The 19,181-nt window shown below is 33.2% G+C and overlaps 1 protein-coding gene across 3 annotated transcripts; it reads left to right on the top strand.

The window, feature by feature from the left end:
- The first annotated feature begins 1,732 nt into the window (after positions 1 to 1,732).
- LOC122055997 (gamma-secretase subunit APH1-like) lies at positions 1,733 to 17,802 on the top strand. Of its 3 annotated transcripts, XM_042617720.1 has the most exons (7): positions 1,733 to 2,058; positions 8,180 to 9,120; positions 9,887 to 10,042; positions 10,194 to 10,279; positions 10,374 to 10,499; positions 16,377 to 16,504; positions 17,451 to 17,802. In XM_042617720.1, exons 2-7 carry the CDS (start codon positions 8,975 to 8,977, stop codon positions 17,607 to 17,609), a joined length of 801 nt encoding a protein of 266 aa, XP_042473654.1. In that variant the 5' UTR covers positions 1,733 to 2,058; positions 8,180 to 8,974; the 3' UTR covers positions 17,610 to 17,802. The 3 variants fall into 3 exon arrangements, with proteins under 3 accessions (XP_042473654.1, XP_042473655.1, XP_042473656.1); XM_042617721.1 differs by lacking the exon at positions 8,180 to 9,120 and having other exon boundaries at positions 1,736 to 2,058; XM_042617722.1 differs by lacking the exon at positions 1,733 to 2,058 and having other exon boundaries at positions 9,020 to 9,120; positions 9,925 to 10,042.
- The last annotated feature ends 1,379 nt before the right edge of the window (positions 17,803 to 19,181 follow it).

Here is a 19,181-nt window from a genome sequence, read left to right as displayed (position 1 = left end):
TAGGAATAGAGGGAATTACAACTTAAAATAAAATGATTTATCAAGTAGCTGCTACAACATGCAGCAGCTAACTGTCCAAGTGGTTGCAATAGTTGTAGTAGGCGTCAACCTTATACGTTGTAGTTAAATCCTTCTAATATATATTAGGACCACGATCATAAATTATAATTAAAATGAAATGAATTATTATTGATTATGAAATGTAGGAATTGATGTTTGGCAAGTTCCCTATAAATTATATAAGTAAAAAATTGGTAAGAAAGCAACTAAAGCTTGTACGTTGTAGGATACATCAAAGCTAAAAAAAATATACTATAGAGCTGAAAAATAGACAATGGAGGTGAAAGACTTAGGATCGATAATGGAGAGGGGTGCCAAACAAACTAACATCGGCTATGCGTCCGGCGGCAGTTTGGGGAGCTTCCAGCTAGCTTGAGAACAAACATCGACTGTAAGCTATGCATAACTTGCAACGTCTTTACTTTGCTTGCCTAATAGGAGAGAGCTACGATGGAAGATGGCCGCGAGAGAAATTTAGATTTGGAAAAAAAATCTCGTTGCCGTTTTGAATAGAAGGGGGAAGGAGGAGAGAGAATAAAAGAAATATTTTTTATAAAGAAATTGAGTTAGCAATGCCGCATATACACGTCGCTCGTGTGTATATATATATATATATATATATATATATATATATATATATATATATATATATATATATATATATATAGATGAATGAATTGGAAGAGAAAAGAGAAAGGGTGTGCTTTCTTCTTTTTAACGTCAACACCTTTTTATCTTTTGAATGCTAACATCCAAATTTGTGATATAGGTCCGATCGATTAGAGAAGTTATAGCAGCCTATTGAGGATATCATAAGTGCTAGTATGAAAGAATCGATTGATAATTATAATAAAGTCAGCTGATGAAACCACAAGGTCATTTGAATTAATAGTTTTGGCACAGAGCAAACAACAAGTTTGCTAATTGACCATTTCAATTGACTATTATAAATTAGGAGCAAACTTAAAATTTACATATTGCTTAGGTCAATGTTGATAAATTAAGATTTCTATCAATCAGGTGTCTTCAGGACTTCAACATTTCATCTACAACTAGTTAACACATCACTTAGATATCAAAATCGAAGGAAGTTATTTTGAAATGTTGAATGTACACAAACTTATGGTCAAGTTACGTTATTTTGGTCCTTCAAATGGACACACACCTTTCACCTACGGACAATACACATCTACCTTAGGATAATAGGATTACATCTTGTGCTAGTAAGTCTATTAGTTTCATTTCATGCTCATATTGAAACTTATGCCTTCGTCCGATCATATATTGATATTGAGCTTTTGTATTTTACAAATTGACATAGTAGATATTTACATATTACTTTCCTTTTAAATCGTATGACACAGTCTTGAAAGATTTTCGGATGAGGGTAATTATTTTTTATTACAACGTAAAGTAAAATAGTAAATTGATTTAAAATATTTTTTTATTCAAGAAAAAATATATAAATTAATATACCTATGAAATAGATTATCTATAGCTGATATATCCTACTCAATTACTTAATTGATTAGGAAAATAAATTGCTAACACCTAATTGCAGAGTCCAAACCATTGAATTGATCACTGGACCAAAGTATTCATTAATTACTGATTTGGGATAAAATATCGGGTCAATTTAACTTGCATCTGAAACAGACCGGCGGAGTCAATGTAAATCCAGTAAACGCGGATCAAGTTGCATTTCTCCTGATTCTGCCTCTGTGTTGTTTTCTCGCCCCGTTGAGGTGTACGGAAATAGCAGCCGTGAGAAAGCAAGCTCGCAAGGGAATTGCTGCCCGGTAAGGCCCGAATCCGGCCGTCGGTTGCGTGTCGGCCGCGAAGTGAAGGCGGTGACGGTGAGGAGTCGTGGTAGGGATCGGATCTGATGACAGTGGCGGCGGGGTTGGGGTACGTGCTAATTTCGCTCGGCCCCGCGCTCTCCCTCTTCGTCGCCATCGTCGCCAAGAAGCCCTTCCTCGTCCTCACCCTTCTTGCCAGGTTTTATGCCTTCGTCCTTTTCTACACTCTTTATCTTCATATATACTTGCCAAAAGACATTGTTTTAGGGTTTGGCCATCGCAGACACATCCCTGCATTTCGCATTCCTTTTCGTTCTTACATCTAATAGGTTTAACAGAAAATCGAACCATTCGGACCAGCTTCCTTTTTCTCTTATCTAATTTTTGTGAGGATCGGTAATTGAGTAGTTTATTTGTTGGATTTCCAGGGGGAAAAGTGTGTATTTTTATGCAAATGTTAAAGATATCAAATTTCTTGTGGTTTTGTAGGTTGTCTGTGCTTATCATTCTTGTATGTATTCTGATTGAACTACCGGGGGTTACTGGAATTGTCAGTATAAGAGTGTTGGTTTCTCTTGTTTACAGTTGATAGCTAGAGTCTAATTAGTCTTTTGGATTGCAATGGTTATCATCAATTGCAAGTCTGATGCCTACGATTATTTCTGCAGTTGGATTGTGGTTATATGTCTTATCTGGATCTTTGTTCCTCTGGTGTTTGGTTTGTCTTGAGTTGCTTTATAGCTGAGGGGCAATGTTGGGGATTGGACGTGAAATGTATTGGATAACAACAGAATAATCAATTTGAAGGGCATTGTTTGCTCGGTGATGAAAAAAGTGGTTGTGGATGCGTAGTTGCTACTAGTCTAATGTTTGTTGTGTGAACAATAGGAGAATATTTGGTGGCTAGGGTGCATAATTTGATAGAAGTGGCTTTTGATGTTTGCATTTGTTGTGGGTCTGTCAATGAACCAGGTATCAATATAGGATTTGGAACTGATCTAATTACTACATAGTTAACTTTTTGATCCATAAATGATTTGTGGGATTCTAATTCAAAATTGATTTTCTTGAGTTGTCCGTGCGAGAAAGAGACATGGTCTGTTGTTTGATGCCTAGATATATTTGAACTAGCCAATTTGGTATCAAGACAATAATGAGTAGGGGAAAAAGAAATGGAGAGAGACTATTCCTAGAAAATCACTCTGCTTCAATATATAGCTCCCATCTTTGGGTATTGACGTTCTTTTCACAAATTAGGAGATGAAACATTTCTAGTTTACTTTCCTTTGTGATTAAAATAATTCTCTTCTAAATGTATTTGTTTCAATGTCCCTATCTCTGGTTTAGATGTCTCTTGCATTTACACCTTGAGTCAACGTCAATAGGGCTTGAGTGGAAATAATATCAATCAATTAATACGATATGTATGACGCACCTTCTATAGTCCAGCAATACACATGAAGGAAATATAAAATAACTTATGCGTGACTTGCTATATTGACTATTCTAACTCTTTTGACCATAAATGTTAATAACGCAACCTTGGAACCTAGTAGAAAAACGTGTTAAACTAAGTCCTTTAGTGGAGAAATTAACCAATTGATCTTCAAAATAGATAATGGGAGTGGAGGTCCTAATCCATCACAGTGTCTCCAATTTAGTGGCTATAAACTTTAATATTCTTTGTTTGCTCTAAGAAACTAGATCACTAGCAATGTAAATAACATATTTACCAAAATCATATCATATACAATTTGAATCATGCTTAAATACTTGTATTGTGCCGGACAGTACAGTCGAAAGATATTGAAATTCCGTACTACTCGACATAGGTTAGTGAAAGTCGATACTGCTCAGTACAGGTAATCTCTCCTGTATTGTTGTCATGTCATATTGAAACTCATCATTACATGACATATTACAAATGTGTCAAGATGAAATGGCATAATGTTTGTCATTTTTTGTAGCTTGTGTACATATAATGCAATGTCAATGTATTATTCCAGATTTGACACAAAGTCCGAAGTTAGCTACATATATGTATTCTCTTCTTATTTTTCATTTCCTTCTCCGTCTCTCTCCAATTCTCCACTAACCCCATATGTCCAAACAATACTGAAATACTATAGTCCTATTAAAGTTCAAAACTCTGATACGACCGTTATTTTGTCATACAATAGGTTGTAATTCACGTATAAAACAGTACAAGTCTTACATATGAATCAGGAATGAAAAGAATCATACAATTTAGTTCAATTTAATACAAATCGATATATGATTCTTATTTTTACGATTCTAAAAATTTGAAAGAAAACTTATTAAAAGTTAACTCTAACTAACATAAAGGTAAATCAAACCTATAAAGAAATAAAATAAATCCAAGATACTAGAGATTAAACTAAATTTATTATAATGAAGATTTTTTATTATATGATAGAAGTATAAAAGGTCAAATAAAATCTTGTCATATGAAGATACAAAGTTAGTGATAGCCAATGTGAACCGACATGGGAAGAATAAATGTTGTCACATAATTGACACAAAATCGATAGTAACTTAGAAATCATGTTGAGGAAATTGGAGAAGAGGAATTTTATTCCTTTTAAATCAGAATATATGTACAACCTTAACTTATAGATGATAACACATCAAAATAAGGAAAGACAACTTATCAAATCTTTTAAAAACAGAAACAACAGAGGAATAGTAGCCTATATTAAGATATCCTAGGAATCTTCATTATTCTACACTCACCCTCAAGCCGGTTATAGATGCTGATTAAGCCTAATTTGGTGATTAAATTTTCAAAGTTCTTCCTTGGTAGAGCCTTAGTGACCATGTCTGTTGTTTGAAAACTAGTTGATAGATATAGTAACTTGATTATTTTCTCTTCTATCTTTTCCTTGAAGTAGTAATCAATCTTCATGTGCTTCGTTATATCATGATTATGATATACTGGTTCTTGGCAATACTACTAATTGTTGTAGAATATTTTCATAGGTTTTTCAATAACGATCCTTAACTCTTTTAAGAGTCTTCATAGCCACATCACTTTGCATATACCATGTGTCATTGCTCTAAATTAAGTTTCTGCACTGCTTCTTGATACACAACACCATTGCTCTAAATTCAGTTTCTGCCCTAGTTTCTGCACTGCTTCTTAATAGATTGTTTGTTGCCATGCCATGTAATTAAGTTTCCTTATACATATGTGCACTAGCTGAAAGTTGATCTTTGATCTACTACTATTGACCTTGCCGAACTAGCTACTCCATGTAACTAAGTTTCCCCCTGCATATGTGTACTAGCTGGAAGTTGATCTTAAATCTACTACTGATCTTGTCCAATTCCTGGTGTTAGTTTTAAATACCATAGGATCCTATAGATTGCCTCCATATGTTCTTCATTTAGATCGTTCATTAATTGACTCACCATACTAACTGACTAGCTTGTGTGAGATAAGTATATGAGCTTGCCCACGAATCTTTGATATTTGCCTTTATCAACTAGTGTACACTCTTTGGTTCCTAGTTTGACTGTCAAGTCAATGGGAGTGTTTGCTGGCTTGCAAGTTGCATCTAAGTATTCCAGTTTCTTTCAGAAGATCCAGAAACATATTTTCGTTTAGAGACTGAGATCCTTGATTATAACCAAGCTATTTCCATTCCAAGAAAGCACCTGACACTTTCCAAATCTTTGTTTTTGAATTCTTTGGCTAGTAGACTCTTGAGTGTGTCTAACTCCTATATTTGATCTCCTGTATGTTGATTTTGGTGAGTAGGGGCAAATTCAATTTAGATATTGATTGGATTTAATGAAGTGTGGGGAATATCTAGGTTATTAAATCTAATATATTTCTTAATTGGTTAAATGATATTAAAAATTATTTTGACCTATATAACATAACCAATAAGTACAAATTGCTAAATTCAACACTTAGTAGTTAGTTGAAAAAATTGAATAAGAACTATCACACATTGGCATGAAATGAAAAGACGATGAAAAAAATATGTCGCGCCAAATTTTAAGAGACGACTGGCTAACATTTTTTAAGTGAACAAAATTTAAAAATAACATCCTAAGTTTACTTACAATCAGTAAACTTTTTATTAAGTTGTGCTCAAAGAAACCTCTTGATAACTTAACTCAAAATCCTCTATTGACATTTTAGAAGAGCTCTCTAATGACACCTTAGATGAACACTTGATTATGAAATTTTAGAAGAGTCCTCTAAATTATAACTTATTCATAATATCCAAAAAAGCTAAAAGAGAAAACTTAGCAAAATAAATATTATCAAATTTTAATGCAATACATCAACTTAAAAATTTGTAAATCAATTAAGACTTTTATTGGTACATTTTCTTCCATAAGTTGCTTATGGTTTTAATGTGTCAAGCAACTGAGTTATTTTCTTTGTTTACTTCTCTCCACCAAATTGAGAGCTCCACTTTACATCTAAGAGTTAAATCTCTTGATACTAGAAATGAAATTGTACTAAATAATAATTATTATAATGTACTTAATACACTAAAATTTTATGATGCATTTATGAAACTTAAATTTTCATCTATTTTAGATGCATTCATATCCTTCATGTGTACTTCATGTGACTATTATGAGAAAAATTGATTATAATGATTATTTATTTAACTTGCTAACTTTTTTAAACATTAGTTCAACTTTTAAATTGAAGGATCTGCTAATTTGTTGGAGAAATTTGAGCACCCAACTTTGTATATTGACTTTCTCATAGGTACTGATTTTTTGTATTCATCCTCAACATTATGTGGTTCGCGCTATGCCACTATTATCACTATTATGCTAGCATGAACATCATCTTTGCCACATGATAGGTTAGATTAGAGCATTTCTTGTTTGTTAGAATGGGCGACCAAAAAGGAAGGACAAACCCTAAACCCTAAACAAAATCAAAGCTCATAAGGACAAATAAAGTGGACTTATTTCTTATCCACTAAAAGGGTTGTCTAAAAACAAGATGACAAACACTTTATGCTTTATTAAAGGCAAAATTCAAATGATATTTTAATTGTCTTTATTTCGAGGTTTAAAATAGCATGTTGTGTCACCTGGTATAGGGGAAATATTCCGTTCCTCCCGTCGACCGAAATTGGCACCGACATGCCCAAGGTACTACGATCGCGGAGGCGTCACATGCACCCTGCGATGGCCTCGCGGTCGCCGTGGAGGCGTCGCGATGGCCTCACGGCCACCGTGGAGTCGTCACGAGGATCTTGCAACAGCCGCGGAGGCCTTGTGATGGCCTCATGACCGTCGCAGAGGATTTGCGATGGCCTCGCGGCTGCCACGGAGGCTTCTCAAGGATCTCCCAATAGCCTTGCAATGGCCTCAAGATCTCCGCGGAGGGGCTTGCACGGGCCTCGAGGTAGTCGTAGATGCCACACATGGGCCTCGTATTCACTAGCGCAGCGGAACATGGTGCAGAGGGCGGAACAGTCAACTTAACTTTTAATTAAAAAGACGTACGTTAATAATTTCAATCAACTCCTAACTATAGTTGGGATAATTTAAATAGCTTTAATTAAACCTTAATAAAACTATCCCATTAATTTAATATATATTTTTAAAAATTTACTTTTATTTTTTACTTTAAAAATATTTAGATTAATTTTTATTTTTTTATATTTTATAGTTAAAAATAATTGAAACCATATCACTACTACACAATATGGTATCGAAACCGTATCGTTCGAGGATCGAAACCGGGTCGAGATTTTAAACCTTGCTTTATATGCTGGAAAGGATGAGTAATTGAAGAAGCCCACAATTTATGCTAATGTTTTTTATATATAATTTAGAAAGGACAACCTAATAATGCTTTAATTAGAATTTTGACTTTGTAATTAATTTTGATCATTTTTCTAATTTAGGTGTTGGAGTTTGGTAGCTTTATTTGATAGGAATAATTTACTTGAGTTTAATAGGTATATTTAGCATGGTAGGGGTTCTTTAATTTGGTAAGCGTTTATTGGAAATATATGTTCTCAAGCCATTATTTATCTCCTAATATAGTCAATAGTGGATCTATAAAAGTGATGTTGAGTCTTTATAATAATTAAGTGTTGATTAATCAAATTTCTTCTTTGCTAATTTCTATGCGAGGTTTATTTTCACTTTGCGCGATAAATATCCTTTATTTCATTAATTTCATTATTTTCATCAATTTTATATGTAGTTTGATTGTTCAATTTTGGTGTTATGTCAACAAGGAACATACTCTATGCTGCTCAGTTGGGCAGAGCAAACTTGTAACCGAAGCTGCTAATTTGTTGTGCCAGAAGAGGGCTTCTTAGGTGATGGCTTGATTGAAGGATATGGTATGCTTGGACAGGCAGGAAGTGGAAGGTTACATCACTCAGTTGGCATGATCCACCACACCTATGTTAGAAACTGTAATTGGGGAAGATCCATCACTCTCCAATCTGAATAAGCAATACTGTTCCTCCTGTATCTATTGATGAACCTCTGCCCAGTGGAGCAAACTTGCAGTTAAAACATCAGTGGGTAGTGCAAACTTGCTGCTAAACCTGCAAATTTGGAATGCCAGAAGAGTGCTACTTAGGTGATCCTTTGGGTAAAGGATATGGTATGTTTGGCCAGTGGAAAGTCACTTGTCTCTATTGAGAAAATCCACCACTTCACATATACCAGAAACTGTGTTAGGTTGGTGAAGATCCACTGCTTCCCAATAGGCAATGTTGGACAAGTGTAGTGATGAGTTGGATGAAGGTAAAGGCTTCTCAATGAGAGGTGGATGGGGACTCATGATGTTCAATTCAGGAGACGTTCGGAAGATGCAGTGGTCTTTGATGAATGAGCATGTTGGTGATGGCTGCAGGAGGCACACACCGTGGATTGTCTTAGAGGGTGGTGGCAATGGGGACAGCCAAGGACTCGGGATCACTTGGCATTGTCGAGCCAGTCAGTAGCGAGCTCACCCTTGTCAAGGTGGTGGCGGGAATAGCTGGAAACTTGGATTCATCCTCATCAAGACGGTAGTGGGGCAGCAGGCGAGGGAATGTAAGGGATGAACAAAATCAATGCATTGTCTGGGGTTGTTGTGCTGAGCGTAAATGGGAGATGCAGTCTTTAGTGTGTTTGGGAGTTCTCATGTCTTGCCAAACAAGAAAAGTTTGTGCAACACTGTTCTCTGGGGAAGATTTACTCGTCAATTGAACAAAATAGTACCGACGCACAGAATGGAAGGTAGAAGAGATGGGTATGGCATTCGATACCATGTTAAGGGAAAGAATTCGGTTAATTATCTTAAATAGTTCTTCTATCTATTTTATTAACTAATGAAAGTATTACAGATATGTCTGATATTATTTAATTGGATTCGATACCAGATTGGTCTTTAACAATTATTATTATACTACTATTCTAACAACCATAGCCAGATCCTGATTAAAGGCAGAGGAAGCAGAAAGAGAGAGAGAGAGAGTTTGGTTATCCTTCTATTTTTAAACATGTTCAAATTCTTCCATGAATCATCTTACAAGGAGGAAAAATTGATGGTAATAATTCGAACTGTGCAAGATCAGAATTTTGTTCAGTATAAAATATGTAATGAAATCGCCATCCACAAGCATAGTGCTGAAGGAATAAGTTGAGGATTTCTATTGTAACTTGCAATGAATTGATTTTTATTAGGTTGTTAAACCTGTTTTTGATCCATCAGCCTTCCATTGTTTTATCCTCAAACTTCTGTTTCATCTTTATGGCTTCTGTGTAGAGCCTATGGCTCCTATAGAAAATTCAGCTGTTTATCCTCAAATTCAGCTGTTTTTATAGAGCTTCTATTTTGATACATGTATATGTTCTCTTTTCGTGCTTAGCTTTCTATCTTTTGAAATTAGTTGTAATGCAATGGAATCTTTAAGGAAACTTTTGTGAAGAAGCTGCAAAGACAATTTCTGTTTTACTCCATGTTTTAACTATCCTATAAAGTATGCTGATTTCCAGATGGTAATTTTCAATTGCAGCTTGCTGTTTTGGCTCATAAGTTTGATAGTCCTATCAGGTGCATGGAGAGTTGTTCTTCCTCTGAATTCTGCAGCTTGGTGGCCATATGTCATTTTAATATTCACATCTGTTGGTTTTCAAGAAGCTACAAGGCTTATGTTTTGGAAGCTTTACAAGTATGTGAAACTATGCATGGATGTATAACTATACTAGTTGCATTTTGTAGTGGTTGCCACTTATCATGCTAAATATTTCTACAAGTATTTGACTTTTAGATCATACATCATAGTCTTTTGCTCTTGAATTTACTTATTTAAACTTAGCCAGGAGGTTGGAAGTCATATTAGATGCTTTTGCTGAAGAAAAATTCAGATCTCGCCTTTCTTGGACTGATAAGATGCAAATTGCTTTGGGTAAGCTTTTAAGAAATTTCATCTATTGTATTTAAATTGACTATGGGAGTCTCTAGGTAGGATATCCACTGAGGTTATTTCATTTCTCATTCAGCTGGTGGTTTAGGGCATGGCGTGGCTCATGCTGTTTTCTTCTGTGTTAGTCTTTTGACTCCTTCGTTTGGACCGGCGACATACTTTGTCGATAGGTGCTCAAGGATTCCATTTTTCCTTGTTTCAGGTAGTTCATTTATTTTTCTTTGATGGTGTGTATTATATCCAAATAGACATTATTTGTACCTGTGTTAGTACTATTTTTCCTTTTTGCTGATTTACCAATATTTTAAAATTTGTCTGACTTAGATGTTGATTTTCAAAGCATCTGTTAAGAAAACCTGAATTTAGTCATCTCTCCTATAGCAGTGTTGCACCTCACCTTGAATGTTCCTGTGAAATAGTTTGTCAAACACCTTTATTAAAAACCATAACTTAGAATTTGGTCAACCATTTCAAGTGATTAAATATCAGACCTATTGGAAGTAGTATTAAGGGAAGGAAAATAATATGTTCTACACAGGGTTCAATACATCGGGCAAGTCCCCCTCATGTTCAGAGACATTACTCCAGCTCTTTTAACAAATCCTCAGTGAATAGTATTTTTACCATTTTCTAGGTAAATTTAGCATACTCGTTTGTAAAGAAAATTCATGACATGAAGATAGTAAAACAAGAATTATACCAAGGTCCTGAATGGAGTTTGTATTATTTTCTGAAATATCTTTTGCATGGAATGTGTTTTGTCCTTGGAAATGCCTTTGTAGAGTTTTTGTATCTTATGGAATTTTGTCGTGTTTTCTTCTCCTATGCCTTTTCAAATAAATAAGCTTGCAATTTCGGTTTAATTTTTCATAAGAATTTGAGAAAGTACTAAGTTACTACCATCAAGGAATGAAATGTTGTTCCGTGTCGCCCGGCATGAACGATTTTTACCATTCCGTCAGGCAGCCGAAACTGTCACAGGAAGCGTCCTTGTCTTGTCAGCGCCGGAGATGTCGAACGCCTCCTGCGGTGCTAGAGGAGTCGCAGGACGCCTCTAGCGCCGTCAGAAGCGTCCCAAGACGCCTTCGGCACTGAAGGTGTCATGTGATGCCTTCTGGCGCTGAAGGTGTCGCCGGAAGCGTTCGACGACCTTCCCGGCGTCGTTGGACGCGTCCGGCAACCCTTCCGACGCCGTCGGATGCGTTCGCCAAACGCCCCCGCGACAATTGATCGCGGACGGACGTGGTTTCTTTTCTTCGATAATGAATTGTGTTATTTAATTAATTTAAACAATTCCTAAGGATGTGTGATATTTCGAACAGACTTTTATAAATCCTAATTAAAGTATCATAATAAAATATATAAAAAATATATTTAAAATTAAAATAAATTTAGTAAATTTTATTAATTAATATTCTTATTTTTTTAATGTTTAAATTTCATTTAAAAAATAAAAAAATATAATAATTCTTATTTATATTCTAATATATATTTTTTATTATTTTAAATTTCATTTAATTTTTAAAAAAATTCTTTAAAAATTCTTTTTTTTAATAAATTATATTTATATTATGATATTTTTTCATTATTTTGTATTTTTTTTACTTGATATTTTTTACTATTTAAAATATATATTATTTAATTAATAATTAATTAAATGAATAAATAGTTAATTTATATAATTATTATATATATATATATATATATATCTTGTATTAATTTATATACTTATTATTATAGATAAATCTATTTTAATTTGAGTTATTGATATATCAATTTTATTTAAATAATTTTTTTTTTAATTATTTTTTCTAACAATATGAAATCATTCAATAATTGAGAAATTATACAAAATCAATATACAACTTATTTTTATATATACCATAAACATATTTATCTTATAATTACTATATATAAATAAAATAAATACCGAAAGTGTTTCAGCACGGCACGATACGATATCGAAATCTCGACACGGGTCAAAATTTTAAACCTTAACTACCATTGACATCCATTTAAGTGAACCAACTACCTATGTGTGCCCTTGTCACAAGCAATCATATGTTCTATCCATTTAATGTTTTGGCTTCTCTAGTGAGGCCATGGTAGCTAAAATTATGATCAAAACTTTAGGATCTTATGGTCATATGTTTCCACACTGATCTAAGTTAGATTACAGGATGATCTAAATTAGGTTATGATCTTATGAATCTATGATTCTTACGACTAATTGTTCCTATGTCAAATCTTGGTCCCAACTTCCAACAACCAAGCCTTATCCCACTAGGTAGGGTCAGCTATATGAATCCTTTTATGCCATTGAACTCTATCTCCTACTATATCATCATCTATACTTAAATAAATTTTATCCTATTTTATTGTTGCTAACCAAGTCTTTTTTGGTCTTCTTCTTCCTCCTTTGATATGCGTGCCTGTCATAGTTTCACATCGCCTAACTGGAGTATTTTTTGGTAGTCTAAGTACATGCCCGTACTATCTTAAATATGTCTCTCAGAATTTTTTTTCAATAGATGCAACTCCAATTTTCTCTTTGATGCTCTCATTTCTTATTTTGTCCATTCTCGTATATCTACACATCCACCTTAACATCCTCATCTCTGCAACTCTCATCTTCTGCTCATGTGCTCGAGTCATAGCCTAACATTCAACTCCATATAACATAGCAGGTCTAACTGCGGTTTTATAGAACTTACCTTTAAGTTTTAGAGGTACTTTACGGTCACATAAAACACTCGACGCTCCCCTCCATTTCAATCATCCTGTTTGTATTCTATTCATCGTTTTGCAAAAATGATCCTAAATATTTAAATTTCTCGGTTCCGGACAACTTGTCCTCTCCTATCTTAACAATTGTCTAATTACTTCTAATATTGCTAAACTTAAATTCTGTCTTTAATCTACTAAGCTTAAAACTTTTCCCTTCTAGTGTTTCCTGCCAAGATTCTATTTTAGCATTTACTCTTTCACATGTTTCATCTACCAAAATAATATCATATGTAAACAATATGCACCACAGTATTGTGTCTTAAATGTGCGCAGTGAGTTAGTTCATAATTAGTGTAAAAAGATATAGACTTAGAGTTGATCATTGATGTAATCCTATCTTTATTGGAAATACTTCAATTACTCCGCCTAAAGTCTTACTCTGGTTGTTACATACTCGTACATATCCTTAATTAATTCAATATATGTTATGCTAACACCTTTCTTTTCTAGAATTCTCCATATAATTTCTCTTGGGACTCTATCATAAATTTTTTCTAAGTCAATGGATACCATATGTAGATCTTGTTTTTTCTTTCGATATTTTTCAATTAATTGTCTAAGAAGATGTATAACTTCTATTGTCGACCTTTTAGGCATGAACCCAAATTGATTTTCAGTTACTGTGGTCTCCTTAATCTTTTTTCTATTACTTTTTCCTAAAGTTTCATGGTATGACTCATTAGTTTAATACCTCTATAGTTTGCACAATTTTGTACGTCTCTCTTGTTCTTATATAAGGGAACTAGAGTACTTATCCTCTATTGATCAGACATTTTTTTCGTTTTCAATATCATATTAAATAATTTTGTAAGCCATTCAATACCTTGTTTCCCTATAAACTTTCATACCTTTATCGGAATAACATCTCGTCCAACGACTTTTCCATTGTGCATCCTATTTAAAGTTTATTCTACTTCTAACATTTGAATTCTACGATAAAAATTAAAATTTTTATGCTCATTTGACCTACTTAAATTACCTAAGTTAAGTTGGTCACCTAAATCTTCATTAAAAAGTTGATGAAAATACCTCTTCCATCGCTCTTTTATTTCTCCATCGTCTATTACATTTATCTTTAATACATTTTATTTGGATAAGATCTCTTGTTTTCCTTTCTCACTTTAGCTATTCTATAAATGTCTCTTTTCCCTTCTTTTGTATCCAATTTTTGATATAATCGTTCAAAGGTTTCATTTTTTGTTTCACTCACTACTTTCTTAGCATCTTTCTTGGCTATTGTATATTTTTTTAAGTTTTCCTCGTTCTTACAAATATATAATTTCTTATAAGTTATTTGTTTTTCCTTCACTTTCTCTTGTATTTTCTCATTCCACCACCAAGATTTCTTAGTGGTGCACACCGAGTACACTCTTAGTTGCTATTTTCAATTTTGATACCATCTTATCCTATGTTGTATTAGAGTCATCGTATATTTTACCTTCTCCTTGAATATATTTTACTACCCATCTTTTAACTTCCACCACTTAATTCTATGAGTTATATATATTTTCTTTCTATTGATACTATATTTAAGGCGTATATCCAACACTACTAACCTATGTTGGGTAGTTAAGCTTTTTGTAGGGATGACTTTGTAATCTTTACAAATCTTTTTATCCTTCTTCCTAATTATAATAAAGTCAATTTGCGATTTATTATTTCCACTTTTGAATGTGACCAAGTGTTCTCTTTTCTTAAAAAACGTATTAGCTAATATAAGGTCATATGCTATCACAAAATCTAATATAGTTTTCCTTTTCTCATTTCTCATTCCAAACTCATAACTCCCATGTACCCTCTCATATTCCTCATTTTTCACTCCGACATGCCTATTTAAATCACCTTCTATTAAAATCATTTCATTTGGTGGAATATTTTGTAATATTTCATCTAAGTCGTCCCAAATCCTTGATTTGATAGCTTTATCTAATCCTAATTGCGGTGCATATACGCTAATTATATTCATAGTTTCTTTCGTCACTATTATCTTAAGGGCTATAATTTTATTCCCTTTTCTAACTACTACAACTTTATCCTTTAACGAACTGTCTGCAATAATACTCACTCTATTTCTTTCTTTACGCTTTTTCAATGTATCATAACTTAAAACCCGAGTTCTCTATAATCTTTGTCTTCTTGCTTTTATCCATTTTGTCTCTTGTATATATAAAATACTAATTATTCTCCTAATCATTGTATCTACTACCTCTATTGATTTACAGAGTTTCTGTTCCATGTTCCAAATCTTAGATTATTAGTTTTCCTATCATATTTGTTCTTATCCAACCTATGGTGTGAAAACTGTTGTCTATTTAACATTATACCCAAGTTCTCATGGAGATGTAGCGGTCCTTGCTGATACATTATAGTCGGACCCTGTAACGCGAACTCTTACATATTTAGCACTGTATCCGAGTTTTGGAGATGTAGCGGTCCTTGCCGAGACGTTACAGTCAGACCCTGCAACGCTTTCCTTCCGGGGAACAACCTACCATTAGCACAATAGTTTAATGAATCCATTCATTGAATATGTGTCATAGTTTTGATGTTGGCTGTCAACCTAACACAATCCTCCGTCTTTATCCGGACTTCGAACAACCTTAATTAGATAAAATATATATACATTCAATCCAATTATACATTTTAAAGAATAACATTATATATTGCAAATAATTTTTTCCATGTCATATAATTACATGATGTCTTCAATTATATAATAAGGTTCCTTTGAACACTTAGAAGGATTCTTTTTAATTATTATCATCATCATCATCTATTTTATACTTATCATTCATTAGAGACGTTATTTATTGCTATATAAAGATGAAGCATTTTAAAATTGTATTTTATTTTTCATATATTTGTTTATACTAAATTGTAATGGAATGATAGTGGTTAAAATGCTCATAGTAATACATGTTGAAAATCAGTACTGCACACAATAAATTATAAATGCCAAGTATTATTTTAGGATAATTTACTTAAATTGTAGGATCTTACGATCTTGTAACCATTTCGTACTTAGGCAGGTTCTTAGGTAGGATCTCAATGATAATTACCTTGTTATAGGTTCGTACTTTGTTGGTTATAGAACTAAGTTATAAGTCTTATAATGTGTAGTTAAATGAAAATTGGAAAACCTCAACGTCAGAAATTGCGGAACATTCTTCAGCAATAATGTTTTAGAGATTTGACAGTGACTGAAGTTAATATTAGTATTTACCTTCTATTTAACTTTGACTCTGCTTTGCTCCTATTTTCTGTATTTGATTAGTCCTTTGTTATTCTGCAGCCATTATTTCCCTTGTATTCGTGATTATTCATACTTTTTCCATGATTATTGCGTTCAATGGATATGCTGATGGGAGGAAAGTTGACCAAGTAGTGGTTCCTGTCGTTCATATTCTTGCTGCTGTCATGGTGAGAATCCAACCTCATGAAAAATTGGATGTTATTTAATTTCTTACATTTTTTCCAGAATAAGTTCTCGTCAGATGATATTTCCTAATCTCTGCGGTTTTGAGTTCAGTAATTGTTATTTCAGTCACACTATACATAATTTTTCAAAAATACATTGTTTCTGATTATTCATCTAGTTGAGATTACTATGTCTTGATGAAGATGATGAAATATAACTTAAACTCATATTTGTAAAGTTCTAAGGTTTATCTGTGTGGGATTCATTTCAAGGAACCAAAACAATTATAAATTAGAAAAAAAAAGAAGCTGATTTACAATTGAATATCCCAAACCATAACTTCCATTTCCTTCATCAGAGCCATTTATTAATCTAGTAATGAAACGGGTGATAGTATTGGTGGTTAGTAGGCTAGATACGTTATACACTCAACAGACTCATCTCAAACCTCTATGAACTTAGCATCTGTCAATGGGGTTTTGTAGGTTTTCGTAAGAACATAGCTAAGATCTCAAGAACCAGATGCATTCATTAGTCAAGATGCCATGACACAATACTATGGAAGTTCATCATTGTTCATGTGTTAGGCGTCAGTTTGATGTTGTTCAAAGTGTGGACAAATATGAGTTGTGCTTACAGATTCTCTTCATTAAGCATGTCTGGTCTAACTGTGACATATCCAACAGTTGTCCATTTATGGTCCAAATCAGTAGAAATAGAATCCTAAAATTTTTGCCATAGATTATAAACTGGAAATTCTTTGTAGGTGGATTCCCCATTAATTGCATGGATAACCATTGAGAAACTTTGGTATTGATCAAAAGCTGTACAACCTCTAAAGTTCTTGTTTATTATGACAATCCATAGAACAGTATTGTAAATTATCTTGTATATTTTATACACCACTAACACATTCTGATCTACATTTCCTTGCTATTGCTCATGCAGACGCTCATGAATCTTGCACCAGGCGGTTGCAGTATAGGTGTTCCTCTTCTTTGCTGCGTTGGAGCTATAACTATGTACTATTGCTGGCAGATGGTCTGGAGGAAACTGACCGAGCATGGAAGAAGACAGAGGAATGCTTCTGAAATCCATATCTCCTGATGCATTCTTATTACACTCAGAAATGCCCTATTTCTGCACTTTTTTCATGATATAGAAATGAAAACACTGTCAATGAAAACACTATCGAGTTACCAATGATCACATGTAATAACTACTTCGATGTGCAAAACTTCATTGTAGGGTCTCGAGAAAGGTCGGATTATATTATATCAATTGCATGCAGTCTTATTTATAATTTTTTTTAAGTGATTATTTTTGTGATTCGAATCCGAAACCTCAAAGTTACATGATAAGTAATATACCTTTGTGTCAAATTCTTTTTTTTTTTAACCCAATTTGAAATAAGTTAATAAATATATGATATTATTGAATTGTTTTTTATTACGTGTTCTATCATGTTTTATAGTTTAAAAAAATGTACGTAATATACTGCGTATCAATTTGTGTTAAATTTGATTAGACATGTCAAATTACGGCATAAAAGGATGGAAAAATGAGTGAACATGGAATAACCGTTCACAGGGGATATGTACACAATTAAATACATTTAATTTAGTACACTTTTAATTAATAATATTTATATTGTGATCTTTTTAATAGTATATTTTCATGATATATAATTATATATATTTAATCTTAGAATTTAAATTTATAGCTACAAATAAATCAAAACATTATATAAATTTTTAAGAATCTTCATGACTTTAATAACAACATCAACTAACTTATGATATTTATATCTAAAATTATATATAATAAATAAAGTATTTATATAAAAAATTTAAAATATAATATATATATATATATATATATATATATATATATATATATATATATATATATATATATATATATATATATATATATATATAGAATAACGCAACAGAAAGAAAGAAAGAAAAGAGAAACAACGCTAACAAGATCAAGTTTTACTTGGTTCGAAACCTATGACGGCTCCTACTTCAAGACCCGCGATTATTGATCGCTTTTATTGGACAATCATTATAATTTCAGAAAATCTTTACAAGTATCAAAATTACAAGTGCAGTAATTTAATTACAATATACCGACAACGACGGTGTTGAAATTGCAAGCTTTTGGTTGTCGGCGCAGCGTTACAGATTCGTCAGATTATCTTCGGAGCAACACGCAAGAGAGTAGTCGTGAATTCAAGTTATTTTTAGCCCTTTGCTCGAACTAGTCTTTTATGGGATGTTGAAGGTGTCTTCAACCCCCTTGAAGGCTCCTCTAACTGGGACACTTATCCCCTCAGCATCGGAGACAATAACTTCTGCTTTCTGTGAAGTTTTATCCCTTCGAAGGCGCCTTCAACCACATAGAAGGTGCCTCAAATACTATTCATTAGAGGCGCCTTCGGCCACATGGAAGGCGTCTTGCAACACTATTCATTTGAAACTCTTTTGTGCTTTCCACTTCCTGCAAGACATATTAGTCTAAATATAAATATACCCTACAAAATAAAGTTAGTACAATAAAATATGATTAATAAAATGTTTGACATTCTCCGGACTATCCGGTTCCGACTTTTAAATTTTTTGAAAAACCTAGGTCAAACTGACGTCTACTATTCTCTCAATAGGGAACGCATTC

Source organism: Zingiber officinale, chromosome 3B, assembly GCF_018446385.1.
Source record: "Zingiber officinale cultivar Zhangliang chromosome 3B, Zo_v1.1, whole genome shotgun sequence".
Taxonomy (NCBI): Eukaryota; Viridiplantae; Streptophyta; class Magnoliopsida; order Zingiberales; family Zingiberaceae; genus Zingiber; species Zingiber officinale.
Note: the sequence above shows the minus strand (reverse complement) of the source record. Positions and strands in the feature narration are given on the sequence as shown.

Bases quoted from the DNA above. Each gene is read 5' to 3' on its own strand.
- LOC122055997 (XM_042617720.1), top strand. From the start codon at position 8,975: ATGGGAGATGCAGTCTTTAGTGTGTTTGGGAGTTCTCATGTCTTGCCA. The intron at 9,121-9,886 runs GTATGGCATTCG...TTTCAATTGCAG, and splicing joins ATGGAAGGTAGAAGAGATGG to CTTGCTGTTTTGGCTCATAA. The intron at 10,043-10,193 runs GTATGTGAAACT...AAACTTAGCCAG, and splicing joins ATGTTTTGGAAGCTTTACAA to GAGGTTGGAAGTCATATTAG.